At 35.5% G+C, this 25,177-nt stretch overlaps 5 protein-coding genes across 9 annotated transcripts; 1 reads left to right on the forward strand and 4 right to left on the reverse strand.

The window, feature by feature from the left end:
- Positions 1-750: 750 nt before the first annotated feature.
- LOC108226842 (mediator of RNA polymerase II transcription subunit 15a) lies at positions 751-6,785 on the reverse strand. Of its 2 annotated transcripts, none has more exons than XM_064079089.1 (8): positions 6,613-6,785; positions 5,751-5,880; positions 4,641-4,715; positions 3,412-4,461; positions 2,664-2,948; positions 1,597-1,791; positions 1,430-1,518; positions 751-1,139 (listed from the first exon to the last, which is right to left on the reverse strand). In XM_064079089.1, the coding sequence occupies exons 2-8, from the start codon at positions 5,868-5,870 to the stop codon at positions 932-934; spliced, it is 2,022 nt and encodes a 673-aa protein (XP_063935159.1). In that variant the 5' UTR covers positions 5,871-5,880; positions 6,613-6,785; the 3' UTR covers positions 751-931. The 2 variants fall into 2 exon arrangements, with proteins under 2 accessions (XP_063935159.1, XP_063935158.1); XM_064079088.1 differs by having other exon boundaries at positions 6,435-6,785.
- Positions 6,786-7,379: 594 nt separating this feature from the next.
- Positions 7,380-13,617, reverse strand: LOC108227430 (protein kinase and PP2C-like domain-containing protein). Of its 2 annotated transcripts, XM_017402559.2 has the most exons (12): positions 13,401-13,617; positions 13,199-13,316; positions 12,722-12,888; positions 11,373-11,440; positions 11,013-11,236; positions 10,457-10,508; positions 9,668-10,208; positions 8,869-8,938; positions 8,541-8,760; positions 8,333-8,437; positions 8,001-8,096; positions 7,380-7,788 (listed from the first exon to the last, which is right to left on the reverse strand). In XM_017402559.2, the coding sequence occupies exons 1-12, from the start codon at positions 13,507-13,509 to the stop codon at positions 7,594-7,596; spliced, it is 1,965 nt and encodes a 654-aa protein (XP_017258048.1). In that variant the 5' UTR covers positions 13,510-13,617; the 3' UTR covers positions 7,380-7,593. The 2 variants fall into 2 exon arrangements, with proteins under 2 accessions (XP_017258048.1, XP_017258052.1); XM_017402563.2 differs by lacking the exon at positions 12,722-12,888 and having other exon boundaries at positions 13,401-13,600.
- An 858-nt stretch (positions 13,618-14,475) lies between these two features.
- LOC108227431 (cytochrome P450 98A2) lies at positions 14,476-17,675 on the reverse strand. The gene is made up of 3 exons (XM_017402564.2): positions 17,118-17,675; positions 15,514-15,911; positions 14,476-15,283 (listed from the first exon to the last, which is right to left on the reverse strand). Exons 1-3 carry the CDS (start codon positions 17,602-17,604, stop codon positions 14,639-14,641), a joined length of 1,530 nt encoding a protein of 509 aa, XP_017258053.1. The 5' UTR covers positions 17,605-17,675; the 3' UTR covers positions 14,476-14,638.
- Positions 17,676-18,228: 553 nt separating this feature from the next.
- On the forward strand, positions 18,229-19,992 carry LOC108226273 (F-box/kelch-repeat protein At3g23880-like). Its single transcript, XM_017401217.2, has one exon. The coding sequence runs from the start codon at positions 18,357-18,359 to the stop codon at positions 19,566-19,568; it is 1,212 nt and encodes a 403-aa protein (XP_017256706.1). The 5' UTR covers positions 18,229-18,356; the 3' UTR covers positions 19,569-19,992.
- Positions 19,993-20,586: 594 nt separating this feature from the next.
- LOC108225311 (70 kDa peptidyl-prolyl isomerase) lies at positions 20,587-23,868 on the reverse strand. Of its 3 annotated transcripts, none has more exons than XM_017400146.2 (12): positions 23,630-23,866; positions 23,447-23,533; positions 23,068-23,328; positions 22,860-22,937; positions 22,684-22,764; positions 22,401-22,595; positions 22,196-22,282; positions 21,856-22,019; positions 21,604-21,726; positions 21,341-21,487; positions 20,979-21,106; positions 20,587-20,866 (listed from the first exon to the last, which is right to left on the reverse strand). In XM_017400146.2, the coding sequence occupies exons 1-12, from the start codon at positions 23,775-23,777 to the stop codon at positions 20,767-20,769; spliced, it is 1,599 nt and encodes a 532-aa protein (XP_017255635.1). In that variant the 5' UTR covers positions 23,778-23,866; the 3' UTR covers positions 20,587-20,766. The 3 variants fall into 3 exon arrangements, 2 of the variants coding, with proteins under 2 accessions (XP_017255635.1, XP_063935788.1); XM_064079718.1 differs by having other exon boundaries at positions 23,447-23,523; positions 23,630-23,806; XR_010284595.1 differs by lacking the exon at positions 20,587-20,866 and having other exon boundaries at positions 21,614-21,726; positions 23,630-23,868.
- Positions 23,869-25,177: the final 1,309 nt, after the last annotated feature.

Raw genomic sequence — 25,177 nt, forward strand, 5'->3', positions numbered from 1 at the left:
GGAACGGGAATGGCGCCAGGTGAGGGCGCCGCTTAAGATAAACGGTTAATAAGGTGAAGAAGAAGCACCGATAGAATTTTGTTAATCAAAGAATTTAATAATAACAAATTTAGAGATTATTAATTTAATTGAAATCATAAAAGAAACGTGTTTAATGATTTCGGATTTGTTAGCGGAAATGGAAGAAGTAATAATTGAGTTTTGTTGACAAAAGAATTTGATAATAATAAATATAAAAATTATTTGGGATTGTGCTTTCTTCTAGAGAAAGATGTTTTCAGTTGTCAGTAAAAAAAGAGCTATTAATCTGGTTTAATAAAAAAAACATTACTACTCCCTCCGTTTCTTTTTTCTTTTCCTGTTTGTGATGTCGGTACTGTTCATAACATGAGACAAATTACTAATTTACATCTAATCTATAAAACTAAATATAGTCATGAGTGATCTTGTTAGATTCGTATTCACGAATACTTTAACACAGTGAAGTTTTTATATTTAATGCTACTACAAAATGAAAGATATTAACGATCAAAAGTGTGTGTTGGCAAACGTGAAAAGTACACACAGGAAAAATATTTAGAGACGGAGGGAGTATCAATTAGGTTTATCGATGCTTTTAGGAGTTTCCTGTTTATATTGTTTTCTGGGATGGTTTGGAACTCATTGTCCTATTCCAAAAATCTATCACTTGATAAATAATTAAATTAATGCTGAATCATTGTTTAAATTTCTCATATATTTGAATATAGAAAACACCACTTTTTTCTTCTGTCACAAAAAAGAAGAAGAAAGAACCGCATTTGGAGTGTTTGAAAAGATGCGATGTTGAGAGCAAAGCTGCGGCACGAATTTAGTAATGTATTGCAATCCTATATTTTAAATTTGGCTATTGTTATGAAAGCTAATAAAAGACTAGGATTTGGCAGAATAATCATAGAGTAGTTATGTAATTTTCCCACGTTCTTAAATTTGAGCCCAGCGATTTTCCTACTCTTTCCTCTGCAAACTCGGTAAAAACTGCACGTGCTGAAGCGTCCCAGTTTCTAACCATCTCTTCCAGCGAAATTGGGTGTGAGAGTGTTTGAATCGACTGATTAAGTTTCAAAACTAACTTCTCTGACATATCTTTATAAACTTCACTGCACCACAAACACAGAAGCTATCTCAGCAAAACTAAAAGGCTAAGCCAGGCAGAAATTCTTATGGTTTCTGTTCAACTAACAGGCTGAAATTATTTCAAATCCATGTATATTTTGCTTATTAAGCAGATAGTATTGTCACATCTTGCAAAAAAAAAAAGAGAAAAGAGTTGCACCCATATCAAGTGGGAATGCAATTGTGCATTCGTTTATCTACGAGATATTAGAGGCAATTTAATTGAAAGGCAAAAAATTTAGGCTACTTATATAGATTCTATATGATTTCTAACCTCCACTGGCCAGGCATTGTGTCTAATAGCATAGGTGAAGAGTGAGGATAATCAGCAGGAACAAGCCATAGCATGATAAAGTCCGGCAACTGAGATACATGCAAAACAATTTAATAGATGGCAAGAGAAACGTGAATTTCCAAAACTAGCAAACTAATAAATCTTACTGTTGGCGAGGACGCATATTGCATTCTTAAGGATTTAGCAAGAGTGCCCACGGCATTATATGAACACCTAATAATTGTTCCATCACCAACTCCAGCTCTAGCAGCATCTTCAGGCAAGCCAAAGTCCACATCTAACGAGGTTTCAATTAGCTGCAGGTTTATTGCTCTGATCTCCCCAAATATATCTCTATTTTGCTGCATAGAAGAAAATTAACATCTTTTATATATATAAAAAACACACACACCAAAAAACCCAGCATATCACAAGAAGTAATTGTAATAACTAATTAGTAGGAAGTAATTGAAGTAATAATCTTAGGAAAACTGTTGACAAGGATTAAAGGGACTATGCATGTTCAACTGAAATGGTAGCAAGAACAGCAGGTAACCAAATACTATGTCTTTGCCTCACTTTTATTTAGAAGAAAGAGATAACCCAGAACATGAAAGATAAAGAGCTGAATATAGTGGAGATTGGCGCTCATTTGTATAATCATGACCCAGAGTGACCATTATTCCTATAGTATGACACTGATCCCTATCACTCAACTTCACCTATTATGTAGCATTTAGGTTCATTTCGACCATGAAGGTTACTACACATATTATTATTATATGCATGCACAGGTAAAAATATGTGAACACGGCAAAAATAAAATTATTTGGTGCATATAATTTAGCAAAAAATCTGCTTTCTCTTTTCATAGTTTAAAACTTTATAATCTAACACACATGCCAGATCCATATATCATATATGTGACAACTTCAATACATGCTCCAAAGCTCAGACTTAGGCGATAGCCGATATGGCACTCGCCTTGGAGCCCATAAAACAACTAAAAGATTGTCCACACTGTTTATATATCTTAGGCAATGCCTCAGAAACAGTAAAATAACGCCCATCTCCCGCCCCCTATGTTGTCTCAATGCAGGTCCTTTGCGCATCCAAAAAATAGGCAAGTTAAGTAAACAGACTCTTGAGGTGTACTAAAATTTTGTAGACATCAAACTCATTAAAAAGGTTTACGTACACTGAACAAACGGATATGCATCTATATATGTAATACCTCCATCTTTAGCTTCTTAATCCTATAAGTCGGAGTTAAAATCATGTCAGCCGCCTGGTTGCACCCCCTTTTTGAAAATGTCCCTCTGCTGAAACTTGATAAAGAATTAAAGGCCATTGCACTTATTTGCCGATTCACTTTATCATGTGAAGGGATATCACTTGAGATGATATTTCTTTCTAGTATCGGATATCCTGATCCAGTACCATTGTTATCGACCAAATTGATTACTGCATTAAATTCTTGTAACGAGGCGCATAATGCCTCGGTAGACATTGATTCAACCTGAAACCAAATATGTACCAGAAGTGACTATGAAATAATTAGTGTGAAAATGTGCAGATTGTGATAACAGTAAATATGGTATGTTAAATTAATTCGAAAATTATTTGATGGAAAGCCGAAATTCATGCATCACTTAAAAATAACATCAAAGGCATGTGATATATTGTCTTCCAAATGATACTCCATCTGAGAGTAGTGGACACATTAATATTTTCTCTGTTCTATTGTAATTTCCATTTGTCTTTTGTACACGACTTTAAGGTGCATAAAAGATGTACTCACTGCATGATCTTTATTAGAATAAATTTTAATAACATGCATAGTATTTTTTTCATAAATCATAAAGTACGTGCTAATACGTCTAATGGCAGTTCTTTAGAACCAGAGGGAGTATATGTGTGCATGTGTGTGTGTCGGTGCCTCATGCTTGTGCAATTATGTTTGCAAAATATATTCCACAAACCACTTTGATCAAGCGCTTAACAGGTTGCGGCTGTAGGCTAATTTCTTGAGTATCGAACTCTATGGACAAAGGAGCTCCTGTATCTTGGGAGCTTCCAGCAGGGGCATATTTCCTGCGTGATGTTTGGGACTGTTCAACTGGTACAACGGGTCTTTGAAGGTGTATTGTATTTTCTGTGCAAAAAGATTGGTTCTCATGATCAGTGGATGGTAAGGAAGATGTCAATATCTGAGGGGAATATCCGGCAGATTGGATGCATAGTTTGTGATGCTCAAGACCGTATTCCTTTTGCACTACCATCTGTTGCATTTTCTTCTCAATCCGTGATTTCTGTACTGGTTGCTTCATTTTCTCGAGATTCATTATTTGGTTTTTTGCTTTTTGTTTGACAGCATGAGAATAATTAACAGAACTTGTAAGAACTCTGCTCATGGTTGGTACTAAGGAACTGGCAATGTTACTTGGCAATGGGTTCTGTTGTGAGTACAGATTCTGTTTGTGTAGAGATTTCCTTAAACCATGGTGCAATAGACTCTGACTTCCTTTCTCCACGCCAAACTGACATTCTATATTGGGTGAATCCAACATGGTTATCTGTTCTGCATAATTAGTAGGAGACTGCTGTTTGAAGCTTTTAGGACTGTTCTGGAACGAAGACAAAGCATATCCCACCAACTTGTCATTGCAAAGTGAATTTATCGAATTTTCACGTGAAACCGAAAACCCTTGCTGTATTGATGATTGTGGCAAAGATGCATGTTGGTTTGTCAAGCCTTGATCCATCTGACTAGATATCATCTCCATGTTATCATTTTTCTGTGAGTGAGATTTAAAATGATCAGCAGGTGGATGATGTTCATGATGGCTCATAGAACCAAGCCTCTTGCTCCTGATTGCTTCAAGATGCCACTTGATTGTATTCAGACGTTGCCTAACTTTATCCTTGGAGTAACGGGCTAAGTCAGCTTCCCTACTGGACAGAACCCTTGTAATCATTCTTGCAACACCCAATTTTTTCTGATGTCTCGTTAAAGATGCCCCACTGAGGGCCTGTCGACAAAACAATATGAAAGAATGATAAGATACAGGTAAGGTAATTTTAGAATCAAACAAGTTGCTATCAGTTTATGATATTTTTTTACCAATGCTGTCAGATAATTGATGTGCTACAATTAAATAAGAATATTAATGGCAGGTCAGAGTAATTGATGTAGCTCAAATTTAATTACCTTGGGGCATGGATCTTTGACCATCTTATGTATAATCTCTACTTCTGATGAGTAACTCTCCCGCAGCATTTGTATCTGAAAATAAATAAACCGTGAATTCCAAGATATTTGCAAAAAAGACTAAAATGCTTGATACTATCATTATGTATCTAATAGGATAACAACAATAAATTTACAGTCGAATTAGAAAGATATATACACGAGTTCAAAGAGGATATTCTTAAAACTATCGTGATTTTGTCTCTGGGATATAGTACTAGCATTTGTCCAAAATAAGTTAATGAGGACAAAGGAATCATAATCACCGCCATTAAAAATCCGACATCCTCGTCCAATATCCCAGATCTAAGTTTTTGGCACCAAATCCAGACGTCTTGTCAGCATTTAATATAAGATCACCATCCTTCGTATCACAACTCTAGTAACACCAAGAAAAACAGCTAACCCATTCCAAAATACCACAGGTAACAATGCAGGTCCAGGTCGAATATGGAATCATGTACCAATTTCGAATTCAAAATAAGCGAATCTGATAGCCCAAATACAAAGACATTTACCCATCCACGACACACCGTGACCACCAAGAATATCAAGATTCTTTTGGGAGTGATTTGTAGTGATACTTAAGCTTTTATACACATTAATTTGCCCCAAAAAATTCATTTACTTAATATTATACAGGTGTGTACACCCATTGGTGACATAGAGGTGAATATTATATTTGATTGTTCTTTTTTATATACATTTAAGATAATTAAATGAACGAAAATTTCCAGATTGAAACAAAGAAGTTAGGAATAACACACCATGTTCTGGAAAAGAAGTAAAAAATTAAAGAATAACACTGTAAATTCAATTGTATGGATGATATCGAGCATTCGCTCTTCTTAGAAGCTTGTTTGGTTGCACACAATCACAAAGTCTATCGTGGCTGGCATGCATACATCCATACATCTTCATAAATCAACTACGTCTCCCCTAAACAGTATTACCTAAAAATCAGAATCCCTAGTACAAAAAGAAACCGTAGATCCCGATACCCAAACCTAATTAGCGTGGCATATGCAAAATTATAGTAAAGGTTTCCCTTACTTGAAAGAGTAGACATACCTCAAGGTGAATATTATGGTAGAGCTGTTCATCCAGGCTGAGAGCAACATCATTTGATTGATTCAGATAATTTGCATTAGGCCAAGGGTTCATGGTCCTTATTCCCTCCATACTGTCCATGCATAACAAACTACAACGAAAGGTAATAAAGAATTGGTTCGCTTCCATCTCAAATTTCCACTAAGAGCTTAAAAATGGTAATCGTTTGGCATATACACATATAACAGATGGGGTGTATGCTGCAATTGATGGGGGGAAATAATTTGTACACGATACACAATATTTTCGACTCATAACATGTCAAGGTAAAATTGAAAAAAATTATAATGGCCATGGAAACAGAAGAAACAGAATCAAACCATATAGTTGATAGAGATCTCCAGTATCACAGTAATGAAATTTGAAAAAAAAGAGTAAAAATGAAGAATAATGGTACAGATAACAGAACTGTCCGAAATCAGAACTGCCACAACCAGCTGAACTTATATTTATTTAAACATATAAAAAAAAACATAAACCAAATCTCGAAACTAGTCTAGAAAACATGAATAGCATAATCAATCTGATGAAAACAAAAGAAAAAATTGGCATGAAAATAATGTAATAAGCCAGTAGTAACATGCCCATGCAGAAGGGCAAATATATTGTACGAGTAAATTAAAGACGTGTGTTGTGTATTATTACCTAGGAGTTGAAATTGGGTGTGAATTCGGACAAGTGAATGTGCCGAGGTTTATTCATTTTGCAGACGAGGCATTAACATGAATCATCGGTGGTAATAATAAGATGAAAAGATAGCAAAGTTGTGTAAGAGATGAAAATAAAAGAAATTGAAGCAGTAATAATGGTGAAAATGACAGACCTGAAGTGAGAGTTACTGTGTTTCCATAAAAAAATAGAGGTGAAGGTGAAAAGGAGATGAAATTGGGGAAGTGATAAATGGGTTGATTTGGATGCCACTGCTTGAATGACTGTGACTGCGCGCGTGGAGACTACAGAGAGAGGAGGGAGAGAGAGGCTTGGGAGGAGGAAGGCCCCGGAGGAGGGTTAGTGGGGGTTTATTTTTATTTCCTATTTCAAATTTTGATTTCGCTTGGACAATCATCTAATCAGCACTGTTTTCTATAAAAAAAATAAAAATAAATACACGTTACTCCAACAAGACTACAAGAGGTTAACGGTAACGTAGTACCTTATAATTCTCGTGGATATATTTCGAATTTTCGAGTCTGAGTTTTGTATTTGTATTAGAAAACTGATTCTCATATTTTATTTTATTTTAAATAAGAAACCGAAGCTGTCTTAAATTTTCTTGTGTGATTGATAAGATTTAATTTATTTAAGGAATGACTGATGAAAGGTAGTGAACTGATAAACACCTTCCCTTGATTTAGGACATGTCTTTATTATCCACTAAATCATAACTTTTTGCATTTCTGCATAATGCCACCCTCAATCGTTTTTACGCCAAATATTCTCATCCTAAGTTAAGTTTCACTCACAGAGTCGGTCACATTTATCTATTTGATTTATTCCTGTGTGATTGTAGTATATACATGGAATTGACATGTTTTTCCAATAAAAATTATCAAACGGTATGCCAGGACTCCCCCATCATCATGCAAGACCTTTAACTCTGAGCAAAACATTTCGATATAGTTGATCTTGACGAATAATGTTGGTGTACAATACAATAATTTGTGATTTACAGAATAAATACAGTCAGTACTAGTGGATGTGGTCTTGCTGCTGAAAGAATGATCGGTGTATCATCTTTAATCTTAACAGAGACGACTTTACCTTTGGTACACTTCAACTTAATTTTATGTGGAGCCGATTGTACCTAGTAAATTCTCTCTGCTGTCGAGACTGGTTGTAGGAAGATGACAATGACTGTAATGTTATCTTTGCTGCCTCGTGCAGCAGCTTCGGTTGCTAATCTCTTTGAGCACATTCCAGGTTCTTTCACAGTATCCTTTATCAAACTCACTACTTCCGCATTGCTCATAACGTCCCAAAGCCCGTCACTAGCCATTACCTGACATACCATTTTCCGGTTCAACATGGTTCTCCCTTTTTTTTATATTGTATATAATTTTAAAGTAAACATGGTTCTCTTTCATTCAAGCAGTTCAAAGGAGCACTAGATGCACTTAAAATATCTGGAATTGGCTTCAGCAATGAATGCATCAATTTTATCTACAGTTTGTTTATGCACCATTAAAGAACAATCAAAATAGTAGTCCTTACAAGGTATTCGTCCTCCGCTGATAGTAAAGTTTCAGTTATCTCAGGTTCTGCAGTTACAGCAGGCTTCAGATCATCATCACCAATTGACCGCGTAACCTTGTCACAGAGAAATTTTAAAAAAATATATAAAATTTCCTACTGAATAAGATAAACCAATTTTGCAGTTTTTGAGCGGTTCACGGTTAGAGATACCTTCTTGCCAAGTTGCTTTTTATATATTCAACAAAGTGCTCATTTTGAAATTTTTGCAAATACTTAAGTGCATACTGTCTATCCATATACTTTTGTAATATCACTTAAAGATAGAAAGTAAAATTTATAAGGAAGACAACCTGAAGAGCAGCTGGACCAACTCTCCATGTATCAACCTGCCATTTGACTTCCCCACCTGAACTGATCACACGCTCTCTCTCTTCAGGAATGCTAGCAACATGATCCTGACATATTAAACCTTGGTTATTTACAGCATAACAGTATAGAAATAAAACAACCCATCACTCTGGTTGCACTAAATTAATAATTACACAATTCCCCACTTACCCTACTCAAAGCATACGAATGGCCAGCTCTACATAAAATTGTCCTGCAATCACCAGCATTAGCAACATACAGCTTGTCTCTAACTATTAGAGCAACAACTGCAGTACAGCCAGGATGCCAGTCTTTCTGTTTAAGTTCCTTGGATTTACGCCTAAAGTCCAACTCATTTCTGAAAGCTAAATCTGCCTCCATGAATGCTTTCACTAGTGCAACATCAGGACTGCATTACATTTAGATGCAAGATGTTTCATTGCTTTAGATTTAAAATACTAATAGAAAATACCAGATATTGTAGAACACTTGAAAAGAGCACATCACTGAAAGGTACCTGTTCGTGGAGCCCAAAGTTTGCAGTAGTCCTGGTAGTGCTCTAGCTGAAAACTCAGCAGCAGCTGCGCCTGAATTTCGACAACTCTAATTAGAATTGTGATAAATCTAGTTATGGGAATTTGTGTACATGACATACACCATAGATTCTTATCTAGCAATAGCAATAGCCAAAAGTAGAAAAGACTAAGGAGCATTTTATTACTAAGAGAATCTTTACGTCAACAGTTTCTACTACAATCTCACTGCAGACGCAAAACAAAGGGGCTGCGCCAGAATATTTGCATATTGAAAACAAGCAGTCCCTTTTGGGACCAATAGTTCCTTGTAAGGTTTTATTTTCTAGTGCTGCAAACAAATTTTCATTTTAAAATTATAGAAACTTTGCCTGTTACTTTCTCACTGCTTAAAACCAGAAACTAATGAAAGAACAGAATTTAGAGGCAAGAGAATTTGGTCACATTCGATTCTTAATGTACTGCAATGGCACTGGAAAGTGTTGGGTTGGAAGAATATCCTAATAATTAAATTACTGTATAACTAATCCCGAACACCTTTCCACTAAACAATAACCATTCATTTATTACAATTTACTTCCCCTTCAAGAGTACATAGCGCTTCAGGGGTGACCTTCATGACTCGTGAGTACATAGCACTTCTGGGATGACAACCGGAATATAATGATACGACTCCTGTAATTACGAACTATGAAGCTGTTCATCCTTATTGAGGAGCGTCGCCTATTGCTATATACAAACAATTCAAGTTGTCCTGGAAGATAAAGAGAACGTATGACTTACCTCGATGACCATCAAAGATCCCAAACATATAAATGTCCTTATTATTGCACAGGTAGGGCATAAGGAAGTGTGTATCCTCCATAGTTTCCCTTCTTCCAGTAGTAGCAAAGGATCCCCAGGATAGAATTGGATGGTATAACATAGAATCATTTGAAGAATCAAGCCGCCAAATTCCTTCACAAGAATCTGCAGAAGCACTTCTCATAAAACGTTCACCCTGAGAAAACCAGTTGATGCTTTGTTGGTATGATCGAAGAATTGTGGTTTCTGGGGATGGAGAAGCTAAGGAAGTTTCAGGAGGAACCTTTTCCTCCTCCGTTGCTCTAATGATACTCTTCTCTAATATAGAATCGAGTACAATAATTATATCATCAAAAGAAGGTCTATTATGAGGATTTGCTTCCCAGCATCTCTCTATCAGTGACACTATTCTTTGTGGGGCACCAGGCTCATTTCCAGCAAGAACAGGGCGCAATCCTTCAGATACCACAGCTGCTGTAAGTTGTTGCTCTGTGTAATTCATTTCCAGCACAGTGTGGGCCTGCCAGCATAAAATTATTATTTGCCACAAGACACCGTGATAACAAAAGAGTAGTGGTTGTAAACAAAAGCCTGAAGGATAATTATCATACATAGCGTTGTGTGATCTTATGCACTGAAATTATTCATGAATTCTCTTGTGTGATATAGTTGAGAGCAAACTTTTAACTTGCAAATGCATAAATACCAACTACTAAGATACAGCCATTATTACTAATAGCAAAATTTAAAGGGAAATTCGAGACTAACCTGTGCTTCTGCTCGAAGATCAGTGTAAGGGACCACACCAGTAAAAAGCTCACTGCAAAGTGTAAAATATTATGTTAATTTGGAAGTTAACTTCAAAGAGTAATATTTTTTTTATCTTCAAAAGTATAGAAAATTTTAAAGCGTAGGATCCTGTATTAATACAAGTTTGTATGTATCGTGTCACTTAAATTTAATAAAATAGTTTTAAGAAAACAAACACAAACAGATCACTTGATTCAAAGAAATATGGACAAGCATTTGAAATATACTTGTAATGTTGACTGAAGGTGTTGATTCATGGTTCCAGGAACGCATGGTGTAGTGTGTGTGTAGACTAGAGAGAGAGGGTATGGTCAACAATGCATGATGCACCTATGGAGTATCATTTACTTCTGCAAAACTGGAAGGTTTTGTGGCCTGGGTAATGTTTTAAGATGTACACCAGACTGAGATACAATTAGACCGCTATTTTCTGTTAAGCAAAAGAACTTTCCAACTTTCCCGTAGTTTAACTGGTTTACTGGCAGGAAAAAGAAGCCTTGCTAAAAAATCTTACTTGATTGATATTCCAAAACTGTAGACATCTGATTTTTCAGAATGTAACTCCTTCCTCAATATTTCAGGTGCCATGTAAATGAGTGTGCCTACCATGTTTTTTTTATGGAAACCACCAGTTGGTTTGCCAGAAGATCTCCAATTTTCAGTGGAAACTTGTTTGATATCTCTGATGTACTCTGCTAATCCAAAGTCTGCCAGATGTGGATTAAGGTTTCCATCAAGCTGCATAGAAGACGTGCGAGTATCAACAAATAATACATCAAGAACTCAAGTCTTGTACTCATCCAAACCAGGGGAAATGAGTGGCTGCTAAATTTTCACAAGAGTAAACTTGCTCAAAGCAAGAATGGGTACTTACGAGAATATTTGCCGGTTTCACATCTCTGTGTACAATACCATGATCATGTAGATACTTCAGAGCATTTGCTGTGAAAAAACATGAAATTTATAAGCTTGGTTAAATATACTGATCAAAGTCTGTTTAGTTAGTGAATCCAAAATCAGTACAAAGGAAAGTTGCATCTAGAATCCATGTACACTGAAATGAAAAACACAAAAAACCAAAAAAAACAGTATACATAATTTATTATTAAGGCAACAATTTTTTAGTTTTGAAAATGAAAAACTAATAACAATTAGACGTGGCTCATGAACTGATTTGCAAATCCTAAAGGCTTCTATTTTTCAGCAGGCTTCACTAGGCTCTGACTGAATAGCGCGTGGATCGATTGAGGAATGTAATTGTCCATTCTCACTCAGCCAGCTTCTCTAGGCTCTGGCTGAATAGAGCGTGGATCAATTGAAGGATGTAATGTGACTAATGTCTAGTGTAACTCTACATAACGTGGTGCTTATATACAATGGTTGGCCACTACATAGAACTATAGAAGCAATATCAAAGCCATATAAATCAACATTTTTCGTGTTGTTTCATTCGTTGGTCGTGGTCTAGAAGGAGCTTTTCTCAGGCCTAGAGAAGCTCATGCCATAACAGCTTCAGTGCATTAATTCAGATTATTATTTATTACTAAACCAGGGTCACCTAATTATTGATGTAGATTTCGTTACTTAGGCGAAACTTGCTACAATAATCTTATGAAAGACATATCAAGCACAATTAATCTCCTCAGCTAGCATCAAATCAATTTAATATTCTTACATATGAATAATATTTATGAACTTGTTGCGTGTAATGAAACAGGATAAAGGTTTTCTTATTCTTGAAATATAAACAGTAAAACCAGAAAGCAACTTTAAAGGTTTCTGCAAATACATGATCTAAATTACCTATCTACCTCAGGACCATCCCACCGCATATGTTATGAAATATTTTGTGAAAGCTAGTCAGATACTCGCTAGGAACTACACACCAATTTGCTACAGCAAGAAACAATTAGCCTATAAGTGCATGAAAAAAGGGAAACCAAGCTGAAAAAGAGCGGCCTGACAATGTATTAGCAAATGGAGCGATTTTTTAAAAACGTATAGCTACACGAGAGCTTAAAATTGTTCATAACTATTACCGAACTTAATGTGGAGGCTTTTCATACAATTGGAATTTTCTGAGGCGTGAAGGGATCAGAATTGTCCCTTGCGTTTCTTGTGATATAAAATTTTCCTTCAAAGCCTTATTAGTGCGACACAGACACCATATATGTATACTAATTTCGTTTATAAAGTAGAAAATCAGAGTCATTCAGGTTATACCAAGCTGCAACGTGATTAGTAAAGCCTGATCAATACTGGGACACCATTCATCCACATGTATCTTGTCTGCAAGACTTCCAGATTCGTAGAATTGGAAGAAAAACATGTAATTCGGAGGCTTCCCGTTTGCAGCAACTAGCCTGGCAATCCCTGGATGATCCAACTTGCTTCATTTGCCACATTACATACAAATCAAATACATAACCCAAAATCATTACTGTACCAAACATCTACATATATAACTCCCTGAAACACCTTCCCCCCTCTCTCTTGAAAAGTATGTAAACAAATTAGTCCACTTCTATGCAATTATCATATGTAATTATGAACGATATTTAAAATTAATGTATGCAAACTTAAGAAAACAATGTTCAATCTGTACATACATAAATTTAATACAATGTGTACATACATAATACAATGTGTCCATAGAAACAGAGATGAAAATAAGTAAATAATATAAAATTAAGGACTGACCATAGAAGCTGCAATTCCTTGTGAAACCTATCAATGTCTTGAGAAGTAGACAAGATGGGCTTTTTAACAGCAACTCTTTGACCATTCAAGGTGGCTTCATAAACAATACTCTCAGCCCCTATAACATGAAAAATCTTGACATCAATAAACAGGAAAATAGAACATAAAGAGATATGTAAGAAGAATTGTAGGGATATGTTACCTCGAGCAATAGGGGCAGAGAGAATATAAGAAGAAGAGGGAAGATGAAGAGGGATTGTTTGGCTGCGGCAACATCCTCGGAAACATGTGTTGTCTTCCTCCCAACCCATCGTAACTCCGAGACTTGTTGGGTTCTGACCTCTTGTGTCTTAGTTTAACTTCTTGATGTATTCTCCTCTTCTTACAGCTAAACGACATCCAAACACAATATACTTATAAATTGACCAATTATCGTCCTTTTCCAGAAAAAAAGGTCAAAATTGAGAAAAGCTGAGCAATTAGCTAGCGTATAGAAGATAATAAAACAATAATGCATCTAATGTTTATTTTTTTTGCTAAATAATAATGCATCTAATATTTTTCTAAAAAAAAATGCATCTAATATTTGATTCTTTTTGGAAAATTATATTCTTTTTGAAAAATATACAGCAAAGATACCATACACAGATATAATCATTTTCTAGTTTTTTAATGTCCATTCATTTATATATTTATTGTAAAATATATGAGTATTATTTTACCTATAAATCATTGTACATGATAAGATATAATATGACTTATAATAATATATTATTTATTTTAGATTAATATTAGAACATTCAAAAAGAATTCAAAATTTTGCGAAAAATGAGTTGTCAATATATTATTAGTTCATCATTATGAAATTAGAAAGAAATGCATTCCGAAAAATTATACGAAGAGGTGTTAAGTTTTCATAATGATGTAAAAAAAAAAAAAGAACGAAACATTTTTTCACTAAGTTCTCTATCATTTTGTCTTGTAATATTTTATTACTAAAAGTAACTTAAAAATTTATAGTGATATTTTCATTAAAAAAATTGAGTTGAGTATTGGGACTCTTAAATTTTTAAAAAACTAGCTCTTTAAGCTATATTATTTATATATCTTAATATAAGATTTTGTTCAGTGTCGAATGCAAACAATGTTTTGATACCATTTGTGTATACCCGGAAAAAGTGTTCTTTTGAGGTATATTATATTATTATTTACGTAGCTCCAGATAATACCAAAACCATTCAATTCTAGTAGTTCTTTGTTGGCTCTGCCCAAGTAACTCGCTTTTAGACTGTAAGATGTCATAGAAAAGAATATTGCTACACACTTAGATACAGTAAAATTTATTGTAATCGATATTAGCCGATGCATCTTAAGAAGAAAGCACCAAAATACATAACATGTGGATATGAATTGCCTAATCATGGAACACAAAACTTGTTACTAAATGTCCAGAGGCACTCGCTTGTATAACTCTGCTGCCAATCTAGGAGTAGCAACAGCTTGCACTGGTGTTTTCATATAGGTCACCATTCCAGGGTTCTCTGTCATGTCAACTTCCTCTGGCTTCACACCTTCTGGCGGAGTCCAAGTAAAATGGTGCAAAAGATGTCCCAACATAGATGTCACCAAGTTTATGGCAAGCTGAGCACCAGGGCAAATTCGCCTCCCAGCACCAAATGGAAGTAGTCGAAAATCGTGGCCTTTCATGTCAACATCTTGTTCCAAGAATCTTTCAGGCCAGAACTCGAGAGGGTCCTTCCACAATGCAGGGTCACGGGCAATAGCCCATACATTAACGTGCACGATGGACCCTTTAGGGATGTCGTAGCCTCCGAGTTTGGTATTGGCACTGGCTTTGTGAGGGAGCATCATAGGGGTGGGAGGGTGCAATCTTAGTGCTTCCTTGGCTACACATTGCAGGTAAGGGAGCTTGGAGAAGTCAGCCTCAGTCATAATCCGGTCTGACCCGATTACCCGGTCTAGCTCCTCTTGGGCCTTCCTCTGTACCCTTGGGTTCTTGACTAGCTCCGCCATTGCCCATTCTGCTGAGATTGAAGTTGTGTCCATTCCTGCAGTGATCATGTCCTGCACACCACGAGTTGGAGTTAGATACTAGTGCATTGGTTGTTCGATCATTAAATCTATCAACTTCAGCAAGTTGGCATATTCATTTTCAGGTAAGCATCAAGCAAGTTGGCATTGAATGCTGGTACGCTGGCTTCTTTTTCTTCATAGGTTCAATCAAGAAATTATCTAATTTCAAATAAACCGTGTAACTTAGTCTAGGGAAAAAGGGTAAAGTCTTGTATGCTTACCCATAGAAGAGTGATAACAGTGTCATCACTGAGATCATACTGTTTTTGAAGAGTAAGCAAAGCATCAACAAAATGATCTTTAGCACCACCAGTTTTGTTGCGTGCAAGAGTATGTTCTGCCATGATCTGCTTTGTAAGGCGTGCCCGACGAGCTTCGTGCTGGTTAAGTACATCATTTTCTCCTGCGAACATCCAGCGAAGCCATGGCACATACTCTCCCATGAACACTTTAGCACCAATCTTAATACCATTAGAAACAATTCCCTTGAATTCTTGTCCTTGCTCATCAATCCCACCTGCCGCGTTCACAAACCTTTTCCCAAATGACAGTCTTGTTATGTTGTTAAACGCTACTGATCCTAAATAAGGCCTTAGCAGCAAACTCTTCCCCTGCTTATCTGCAAATACATAAAAGGACTTGTTGATTAAATACTCTGTTCCTATATCTTGAATTTGACATCTCTCATCATATTTAGAATGCAGAAGGAAGTTTCCAATATTGACCTACCACATTAACTATCCAGAAGGCACTTAAATTAAAAGACAGGCTCCACTTTTTTCTGCAAAAATATGGACCCATTTCCAATAACAATTTCACATTTCTATACTATTTTTCGGAATTTAGTAATTATGTGGCATTAAACATTTATTATTTGTAAAAATAAATACTTATTTTTAGGGAAAATATATAGTTACGTACTATATAAAAAAATACATGACCCATTAATGAGAAAATAAGCCTGTTGAAGACATTGCCATGAACGATGATTGTAAAGTGTGAATTGTAATGGAAATTTAAAGGTGCACAGGGAAAATGTTAGGTATCCCGAAAATTGTTTTCATTTTTTAAAAAATCTTAGTTGGCATGTTTGATCGATTCAACTCACATCAATAATAATATAACCCTCGATATGCACATAAATCACTCAATTAAAATTAGTCATTTGTTTTTGACAAAAAAATAATTTAATCATTTGTTTTCTACTCATTTAGGAAAAATAATTGAGACAAGATTTGGAATAAAAAATATTAGTGGGGAAAGATGATCTAACAGTACTTGATAACCAAACAATACCCTGTACCAACCCCATTCAAATAAAACATCGGCGAGGGGGTATGAATTGTACTTGTTCCAACGTAAAAATCAACACACGCCAAGTAATTATCTAGACTTTGTTTGTATGGACATGTACGAACCACGTAGACCATACTCGAAATATACAAAACTAAATAAATACAGTAGTTGTATAATTAGACCATGGACCTTGCTTAGACTTGAGACAGATTTGTGCATCGAAATATGATGAGTGGGCTGTTAATACGAACATGTCCACAGTCCACAGCTCGCAACCTTACGGACATACTTACCGCGCTAATTTATTGCGATAAGTAGAACAAAAACACTCAAACACTCACAATAAATGCGACAATAACAATTAAACACAAAATCTCCAAAAATAAACGCCATAATGATAATTAATTAAGTCTCATGTATTGACCTAAAAAATAATTGTTTATATTTTATCGGAAAGTATGTGGCCCCAGTCATATCAAAATCCAAATATGACTCATGAGACAGAAACGAAAAAAAGAAAGAAGAATACCAGAAGCAGTGCAGTCCTTGAAAATGGACTCAACCATCGCAGTGACTTCATCTTCCCTAATAGGCCTCAAACCTTCCAGTCTCTTGGGAGTAAAAAGCTCCAGATTACAAACCTTCCTCACCTTCACATAATGAGGCCCATAATCGGCCCAAATCAAATCACTCCCTCCTCTACTAAAAATATCAGTAGCTTTGTTCCTGTGCCTATCCGCCAACTGCTGATCATTCTCCTTCAACACTTCCTTAGCCAGCTCACTCGTTGTCACAACAACGTTAAGCCTCGAGTCGAGGCGCAGACAAAAGATGGGGCCGTAGACTTTGGCAAGATCAGCAAAGCAGCGGAACTTGAGTGGCGTGATGTCGTAGAGATTCCCGACGATGGGGAGGGGGCGAGGGCCGGGAGGGAGATTGAATCTCAGCCGTTGATATATGGTGTAGAGAGCTGCGAGAATGAGGAGGGAGGATGCAGCGAGCAGGAGGAGAGCCATGGGGAGAAATGGTAGGTTGGGTTGGTTTGTTCACAAGTGTGGAATATAAAGAAGGGGTAGGTGGAGATTTGACCATATTGTTTTTGTAGAAGAGTAGCTACGGGAAGAGTCGAATTGGGTTTAGTTTGTGCTGATGGTCACGCATAGACCACATCACCGCACCAACCACACGGCTACTGTCAAAGTAATAAATGAAACTGATCATCGTGGTAATTTAGCACAAATTTGAATTTTTTAATCTTTACTAAAATTTAAAGTATCATTGTTTTTAAAATTCTGATTAAAATATTGATCATGTATTTTTATCAATAAAGTAATTTTAATTATGTGATTAAATAATTTAAATTTTATGTTAAAAAATTAAATCATGTATAATTTAAAATGGAGGGAGTAATATTTTTAATTAACTTTGTTATAATGCTGATTGCATGATTAAATGAGACCAAGGATAGTATTGATTATATTATTTTATAATCAATATCATTTAATTACCAAGTTCAACTGATTGTATAATTTAATTAGGAAATATTAATTTATTTTGTATTTGAATTTAAGTTAATATTTTTTTTTAATTTAGAAATATAAATATCAATCAAAAAGTTATAAAAACCATATACTCTAGTCGAGATAAACAGTAGACACAAGAACGGAGGGAGACTTTCACTTTAACTAAGCAGACCCAGGAGTTGCATACACCTTATAAAATGAAACCCTAATTACAGCCGCAGCCTCCTCCAATCAATTGAACAAAAATGAGTTTGTCAAAGCCCAAGTACACTCCCTCCTATGACTTCCCAGAAGAGATCTTGTCGGAGATTTTCAAAAGACTCCCTGTTAAGTCCGTCTTACGTTGCGGAGCTGTCCAAAAATCATGGTACCATATTATAAGATCTCGTATGTTTGTCACTCTCCACTTAAATCATCAGAAACTCACAGCCCATGATAATCCTAGGTATCTACTTTTTCACAATGTTAAGACCCACATGTTTACTGTATATTCTGATGATAATCAATTTCAAGAATACTGCTCAGTTGAATACCCTTTTGACTTTGATATTAATGAATGGTATGCATTATCAAATGGGTTGGTTTGTGTGTCTTCCATGGCTTTTCGAAAGCCTAATTATGATCCTAATTTGTATATCTGGAATCCTCTTGTCCAGATTTATACACCTCTTGGGGTTTCACCTCTTTCGGTATTTACTCATGAGGAGATTGGTTGGATGGCTGGGTATTTACCTGAAGTTGATGATTATGTGGTGGTAAATGTTGTCAAACTTGAACCTGACCCCTCTGACCCCGACGACCCCGGCTCACCTGACCCCTATGAAATTGATCCGCATTCAGCAGTGATCGGTGTTTATAGTCTAAAAACTAGGTCTTGGAAAGCCATATATCAGGATGATTTTTTAATATTTGGCATGTGTACTGATCAATCTGTTTTTGTTAATGGTACTGCATTTTGGGTAGCTACGGATTTTGATCAGCAATATATTATGTACTTTAATACTAGGACAGAAGTACTGCGAAGAATTTTGGTGCCCGACTGGTTTGGACTCCAGGATCGTCAGCTTGACTATCCTGTTTTTCATCAATTTGGTCAGTCGATTGCTTACTTTGTTTTGAACGATGAATCTCGTCACTTGGACATTTGGGTACTGAAAGAAGATGAGATAGATGTGTTTTCTTGGGAGAAATTAATGAGTGTTGATCTAAGTGAAAATGTTCGGGCTGATGTCTTGGGTTTAAGGAACAGTGGTGAACCAATACTGACAAAATCAAACAATTTGATTTCATATGATCTTGATACTCATGAACCATATGAATTCATTAGTTCATGTGATTGTTTGACTCTAAATTTCAGTTATAAAAAGGGCTCTAAACCACCATTCATCATTAAACCTTTTGTGGAGACTCTACTTTGGCGTGATAAGAGAAAATGTATAGCATTGGGAACTTGCTAGAAGTCTTCTACTCTTCATGTTCTGTTGCATATGTAGACGGTATTAAATGTGCATCGTAAGTGAACCTTGAACAAGGGAAGGGGTCAACATCTGATCGCTAATTAGTTAAGGGATTGTCAGTTGGTGTGGATTACTAATGCTGAAAAGGATGAGACAGAGCAAAAGACTTCTGAATTTTATGGATTCTAGTTCTATCATTGCCTTAGTTCTGCTTTATAACGTGTCATATTTGCGAGATTATCTTGTTTTGGTGTTATTGAGACAAATTGTTCGCATAGTATGATCTTAGAAATGTTGCTGGTTTTCCTATCTCAAGTTTTCGCATTGCTTTTGTAGTTTATCAATTTTATTATTTTTTCTTGGGAGCAATTATGCAAAATGGTTACATTTGTACCAGTGTTAACAATTATGGTTGTTTGAAATACTTGGATCATGTCCTATATGCTCTTATGGAGTTCTATCATATAGATAACCTCGCTATTATGGAGTTCTATCACATAGACAACCTCATTTTCCTCTAATGTCATGTGCAAATAACTTGTTTCCATTCTTGTTGATCATTTGTTATATCTGCAATCCTCATGTTTAGATTTGTCACTGAAAAAGATTCAGTGTGTGAACCTCAATGGTTGTTTGGAGCACTTGAATCATGCTTATGGGGTTCATTTATTCAGAACACTCGATAATAATCCTGTGCAAATAAGATGCTTCAGTTTTTTTAGCGGTTTGTATTTGCAATACACATGTTCTTAGTTGCATATAACATCATCATTAAAATTATATATATCATATAAACAAAAATACAATTATAAGAAATTTAATACTCCCTCTGTCCCAATCAATTGTATATGTTCTTTTTCACTGCTCGACATGCATTTTAAGCCTCTTATAAAACATAGTTCTATAAGTTATTTTTAAAATTTTCTTTTTTTTGTATAAAAATCTAAATGTTTTATTTTTATACAGAAAAAGAAAATCTTAAAATTAAGTTGCAGAAGTATCAGTTGATAATCATATATAAAACAAACAACATTCTTCTCGTCTTCAAATCCAAAAAATTATGGTTCGACCAGAAATTTGGTTTTTTGATCAAGGAAGAGTGTGCAACCGGATGTTCGAATATATTGTTTCTACAATGACCCGTCTAACTTCAGTTAAAAAAAAAAAATTAAGAAAAATCACAGCTGAAACACTGAAGCTAAGTCATTTTAGCTACCATTGTGCTAAATAATGAAGCTTCATACTGGACATATCTCTTCTTCTTATCTTGAAGCTCCTTGTACACAAGCTTCACATCTCTGCAAATCCATTGAATTGTTTTTAGGATACTGGGGCAAAGCAGTTATCAACTACATGTGCTACTTTCAGCACAAATATGTGATGTCTGCAAGAGAAGGTTTCGGCACATACCTGTTGTCTGGATCAATTACTAGAGCTCGTTTGATGTCATCGTTAGCCTTTTCTAGTTCAGACATCTTTAGATATGCTTGGGACCTTCTAAATAATGCCTTGACATTTAATTGATCAAGTTCAAGAACCTGAGACATCAAGCCGTGAAATATTGCATGTTAGATTTTAGCTTTTCTTTGGGAAAATAAGAATGTTCACAGACAATCTTTCTTCACTTAGGAGCATAACTTTGTAGGGTTCTCAAGACTGTAAATCATCTGCCCTATGTGGCGAAGTAAGACTTGAGATCTTAGATAACATAGTATGCGGTTCAAGATAAACATGTCTATCTGTTCATAAACTCTAATGGGATATGTTGAAACCTTTGTACATAGTCTTGAAGCTTCAAGAAATTCCCCCAGTTTAAGCTTACAAGCTGCATTGTTCAGATGACATGACAACTGCAACGCATTTGCCTGGCTCTTCTCATCAGCGCTGAAAGAATGGTCGTACTCAACATATTTTGAAGCCTGTATAGAGATCAAGTTAAAAGGTAAGAAAGAGATAAAGGGTTACTGGTAGTGGTAAGTCCTACTCATATGTATTTAGAGGGAAGAGTTGAGCAATGTGCTTGTAGATGGCATGCCTTCTCATACTTTCTGGATGCACGCCAAAACTTCCCGGCTTTGAACAGTACATTTCCTTCGTCTTTCTTGATTTCACAAGCTTTTAACTTTTCATCAGTTCCCATTTTCCAGAATGGCGCCTCCTAGAGAAACCAAGACAAATTCACCAAAGAAAGTATAACGAGTCTTACAATACACTTCAATTCTAAACACTTCATGAGTTTTTATCTCATAATGTAGTTCACAAAATAAGTAAAAACAATTAATCACACCTTACTGAAGTCAACTAGCTCGACTTCATAAATAAGGGTTGTTTCTGCAGAAACAAAACCCGCATCTTGATAACCATCTAAGAAGTCGGAGCTAACTGTCACAGTTGCTTTTTCACCTCTCCTCATGGTCATTACTGCCCTGTCCAAACCCTCATTTATTTGTTCTGTTCAGGAAAAAAGACTAGACAAAGTGTGAGCACAATGAAGATCATAGCAATATACAACAATTTTATTTTTTCTTCACCAAAGGAATGCTATCTATGGCTTGAATATGGAACTCGTTGTCCTTGCTCTAGTTTTGCTAGGTTTAGTACAAATAATGGAGAGAGTTTTGATGTACCTTCAAAGCATGTATACTCGAATGGCTCTTCATCAGAACCTTTTCTTTCAAAAATAGTCCCGTCCTCAAGTTTGCCAATGTAGATCACTTCAAAAGCAGAGCTCAATTCAGGTTTCATAAATCCATGTACAAGAAAATATGCCAGTACTGCATATTTGGAAAATTGGATTATATAACTTCTGGATGTTAACTATAAATAAGTCACCTTTTGCTTGGGATCCGTCATTCGGACGATCAAATCCACTCCCATCTCTCACTATTTTCTTAAGTACCTTCTTATCTCCCATGACATCAGTGACACTTTTCCAGGAAATCAGCTCAAGATCGATGATTAAGTTGGAATATGATGGTATTCCACTATCAATTTGACTACTAAACTTTTCAGTTTCTCCGCATCCATCTGAAGCAAACGAGTTAATAATGAAATTGGTAGGTCTGGGAAAAGCAAAGCGAGTGGTGCTACAGTAGGGAGCATAGTGTCAACTTACAAGAGAACTTAACTGATAGCTCTGCTTTCTCGCCCTTTCTCATTGTCTTGACCGCTTTGCTCATGGCAGGACATAGATAGCCTATTAAATTTGAGCACAGGTTAAGTTTTTCAGAAATAATAAAGAACATATTTCCAGGTGGTATCTGTAATGGTTATAGAATAAGTGCTACTTACCTTCAGATACACAGAACTCGGTTCCCTCTTCCGACTTTGACACAATTGTTCCATTTTCCAGTCTTGCATTGTACTTGACTAAAAAAGTTTTGAATGCAGTTAATTTAGTACCTCTCCATGCATAAGAAAATTAGGGAGTATTTCATGATATATTTTTGATGAAGCAAGTATGCAAATTATATGTAGCTAGAAATTGAAGAAATTGTACCTAAAACCTCATCAAATTCCTTAGGGGTGGCCCATCCCTCACCCTCCTCTACTACCTTCTTCAATATCCCTCCATCCTCTGTAATATCTCTAATCGTATTCCACGATAGCAATTCAATATCAAACACTAATGTCGAGTTTGGAGGAATCATAGGTGGACAACCACTCTCTCCATAGGCTAATTCTGGAGGAATGGTTAAAATGGCTCTTTCACCCTTCTTCATGGTAGCAATTCCCTCATCCCAGCCTTTAATAACTTCACCTGCAATGCAAATTGATGACACGTAGTCACGTATCGCATGTACATTAGTAATCTGAGCCAACGCGTCTCGTTAATCAGAAATGATAAAGTTAAAGCAGTTAGAGAAATAGAAGCGTACATTGGCCTAATTTGAATGTGAATGGCTTTCCATTTTTCCAGCTAGAATCAAATTTTTCTCCATCTTCCAACGACACGCTGTAATGAACTGTTGAACAAGATAAGCCCAGTTGTCGACAGCTCGGCAATACATTCATAGATACTCTAAGAAAACAAAACGACAAGTAAGAAAATGGAAAAGAACCTTGAATTTGGTCTCCTAGAGAAGGAGTTTTCCATGAAGTTCCCTTCTGGAGAATTATTTTTTGCAGGCCTTGATTTCCAATAGTAACGTGAGATTCAACATCCGGCAATGAATTGTTTTCAGAAAGTAATCCGAGTGGCATGGCCATTGGGTTGGTGATAAGGTGTTGGATTTGAAGGAGATAAGCAGTTACTTTCCCTCCTCTTGTTTTGTTTTTCTGTTGAGATGTCTGTTGCTACTAACTAGTCATTTCTTATCAGTACAGAGTAAATTTTTGGGAAAATAGATTTTTTTGCCATCCAACTTATTATTTATTTAGAAACCTACCACTGAACTATAATTTTTTTTCTTTTTTGTCACTAATGTTAGGTTCGGATTTTTTTTTTGTCACTAACGTTAGGTTCGGATTTGATTATTAACACTATATTATTTTTTTAATATTATTAAAATATAGTGTTAGTCTGCAATATAATGGCGATCTATGTCTATATCTTTATGTAGTGTCCTAGGTACTTTGCCTTGGAGGACGAGAGTTGGACACGCATTTTGAGACTCCAAAAAATTTCAAAAATTATTTTATTTTATTTTTTCTGAATAATATTTAATGTTGGTTTTTTTTCCTTAAAAAAATGTTGGATTTTTTTTTTTTGTCACTAACGTTGTGTTTTGATTTGATTATTAACAATATGTTATTTTTTTAGCATTATAAAAACATAGTGGTAGTCTGTAATATTATGGTGATATGATATGTGTCTATAAAAATATATACAGTCATCTATATGTCCCCTAGCTAGTTTACCTTGAAGTACGAGAGTTTAACAGGCATTTTAAGAACCTAAAAAATTTAGTTTTATGAACTATTTTAAGACTCCAGAAATATATAGTATCACTTGACTTTATAGTTCTTTACCACTACTTGTCCCGTATTATAAGGTTCCCACTTTTTATAAATATAGTTCCATAAGTTAATTTTGAGATTTCCTTTTTGAGTAAAAAAATCCATATTCTCGTACTCGACACATATGAAGTACTACATATAAAGATATAGACACAGATCACTATTATATTGCAGACTACCGAAAAATAGATTTCCAAAAAATATCGTTTAGATGGTCGGAAAATTTAAATAAAGGTATGATTTTAATTAAATATAATAAAATTTCCCAAAATGCCCCTTCAAAAGTTAACGGTAACGGCAGAAGATAACGGAAAGGGTGCAAAGTGTCTACGGGTTAAAAGTAAGGGGCTGCATAGTGTTTATTCCAAAACTATTAGGTGCAATGTGCAACATGCTGAAATCAAAAGGGTGCCAAATGCAATTAACTCTAAAAAGAATAACATAGTGTTAATAATCAAATCTGAACCTAACGTTAGTGACAAAAAAAAATCCGAACCTAACATTAGTGGCAAAAAAAAAAAAAATTATAGTTCAGTGGTAGGTTTCTAAACAAATAATAAATCGGGTGGTAAAAAAATCTATTTTCCCCAAATTTTTCTCACTTTTTTTTGTCACCTCGGGCTCAGGAGGTAAAATTTCTAGTCCTGATT

Source organism: Daucus carota, chromosome 6 (assembly GCF_001625215.2).
Source record: "Daucus carota subsp. sativus chromosome 6, DH1 v3.0, whole genome shotgun sequence".
In the NCBI taxonomy this organism is placed as follows: Eukaryota; Viridiplantae; Streptophyta; class Magnoliopsida; order Apiales; family Apiaceae; genus Daucus; species Daucus carota.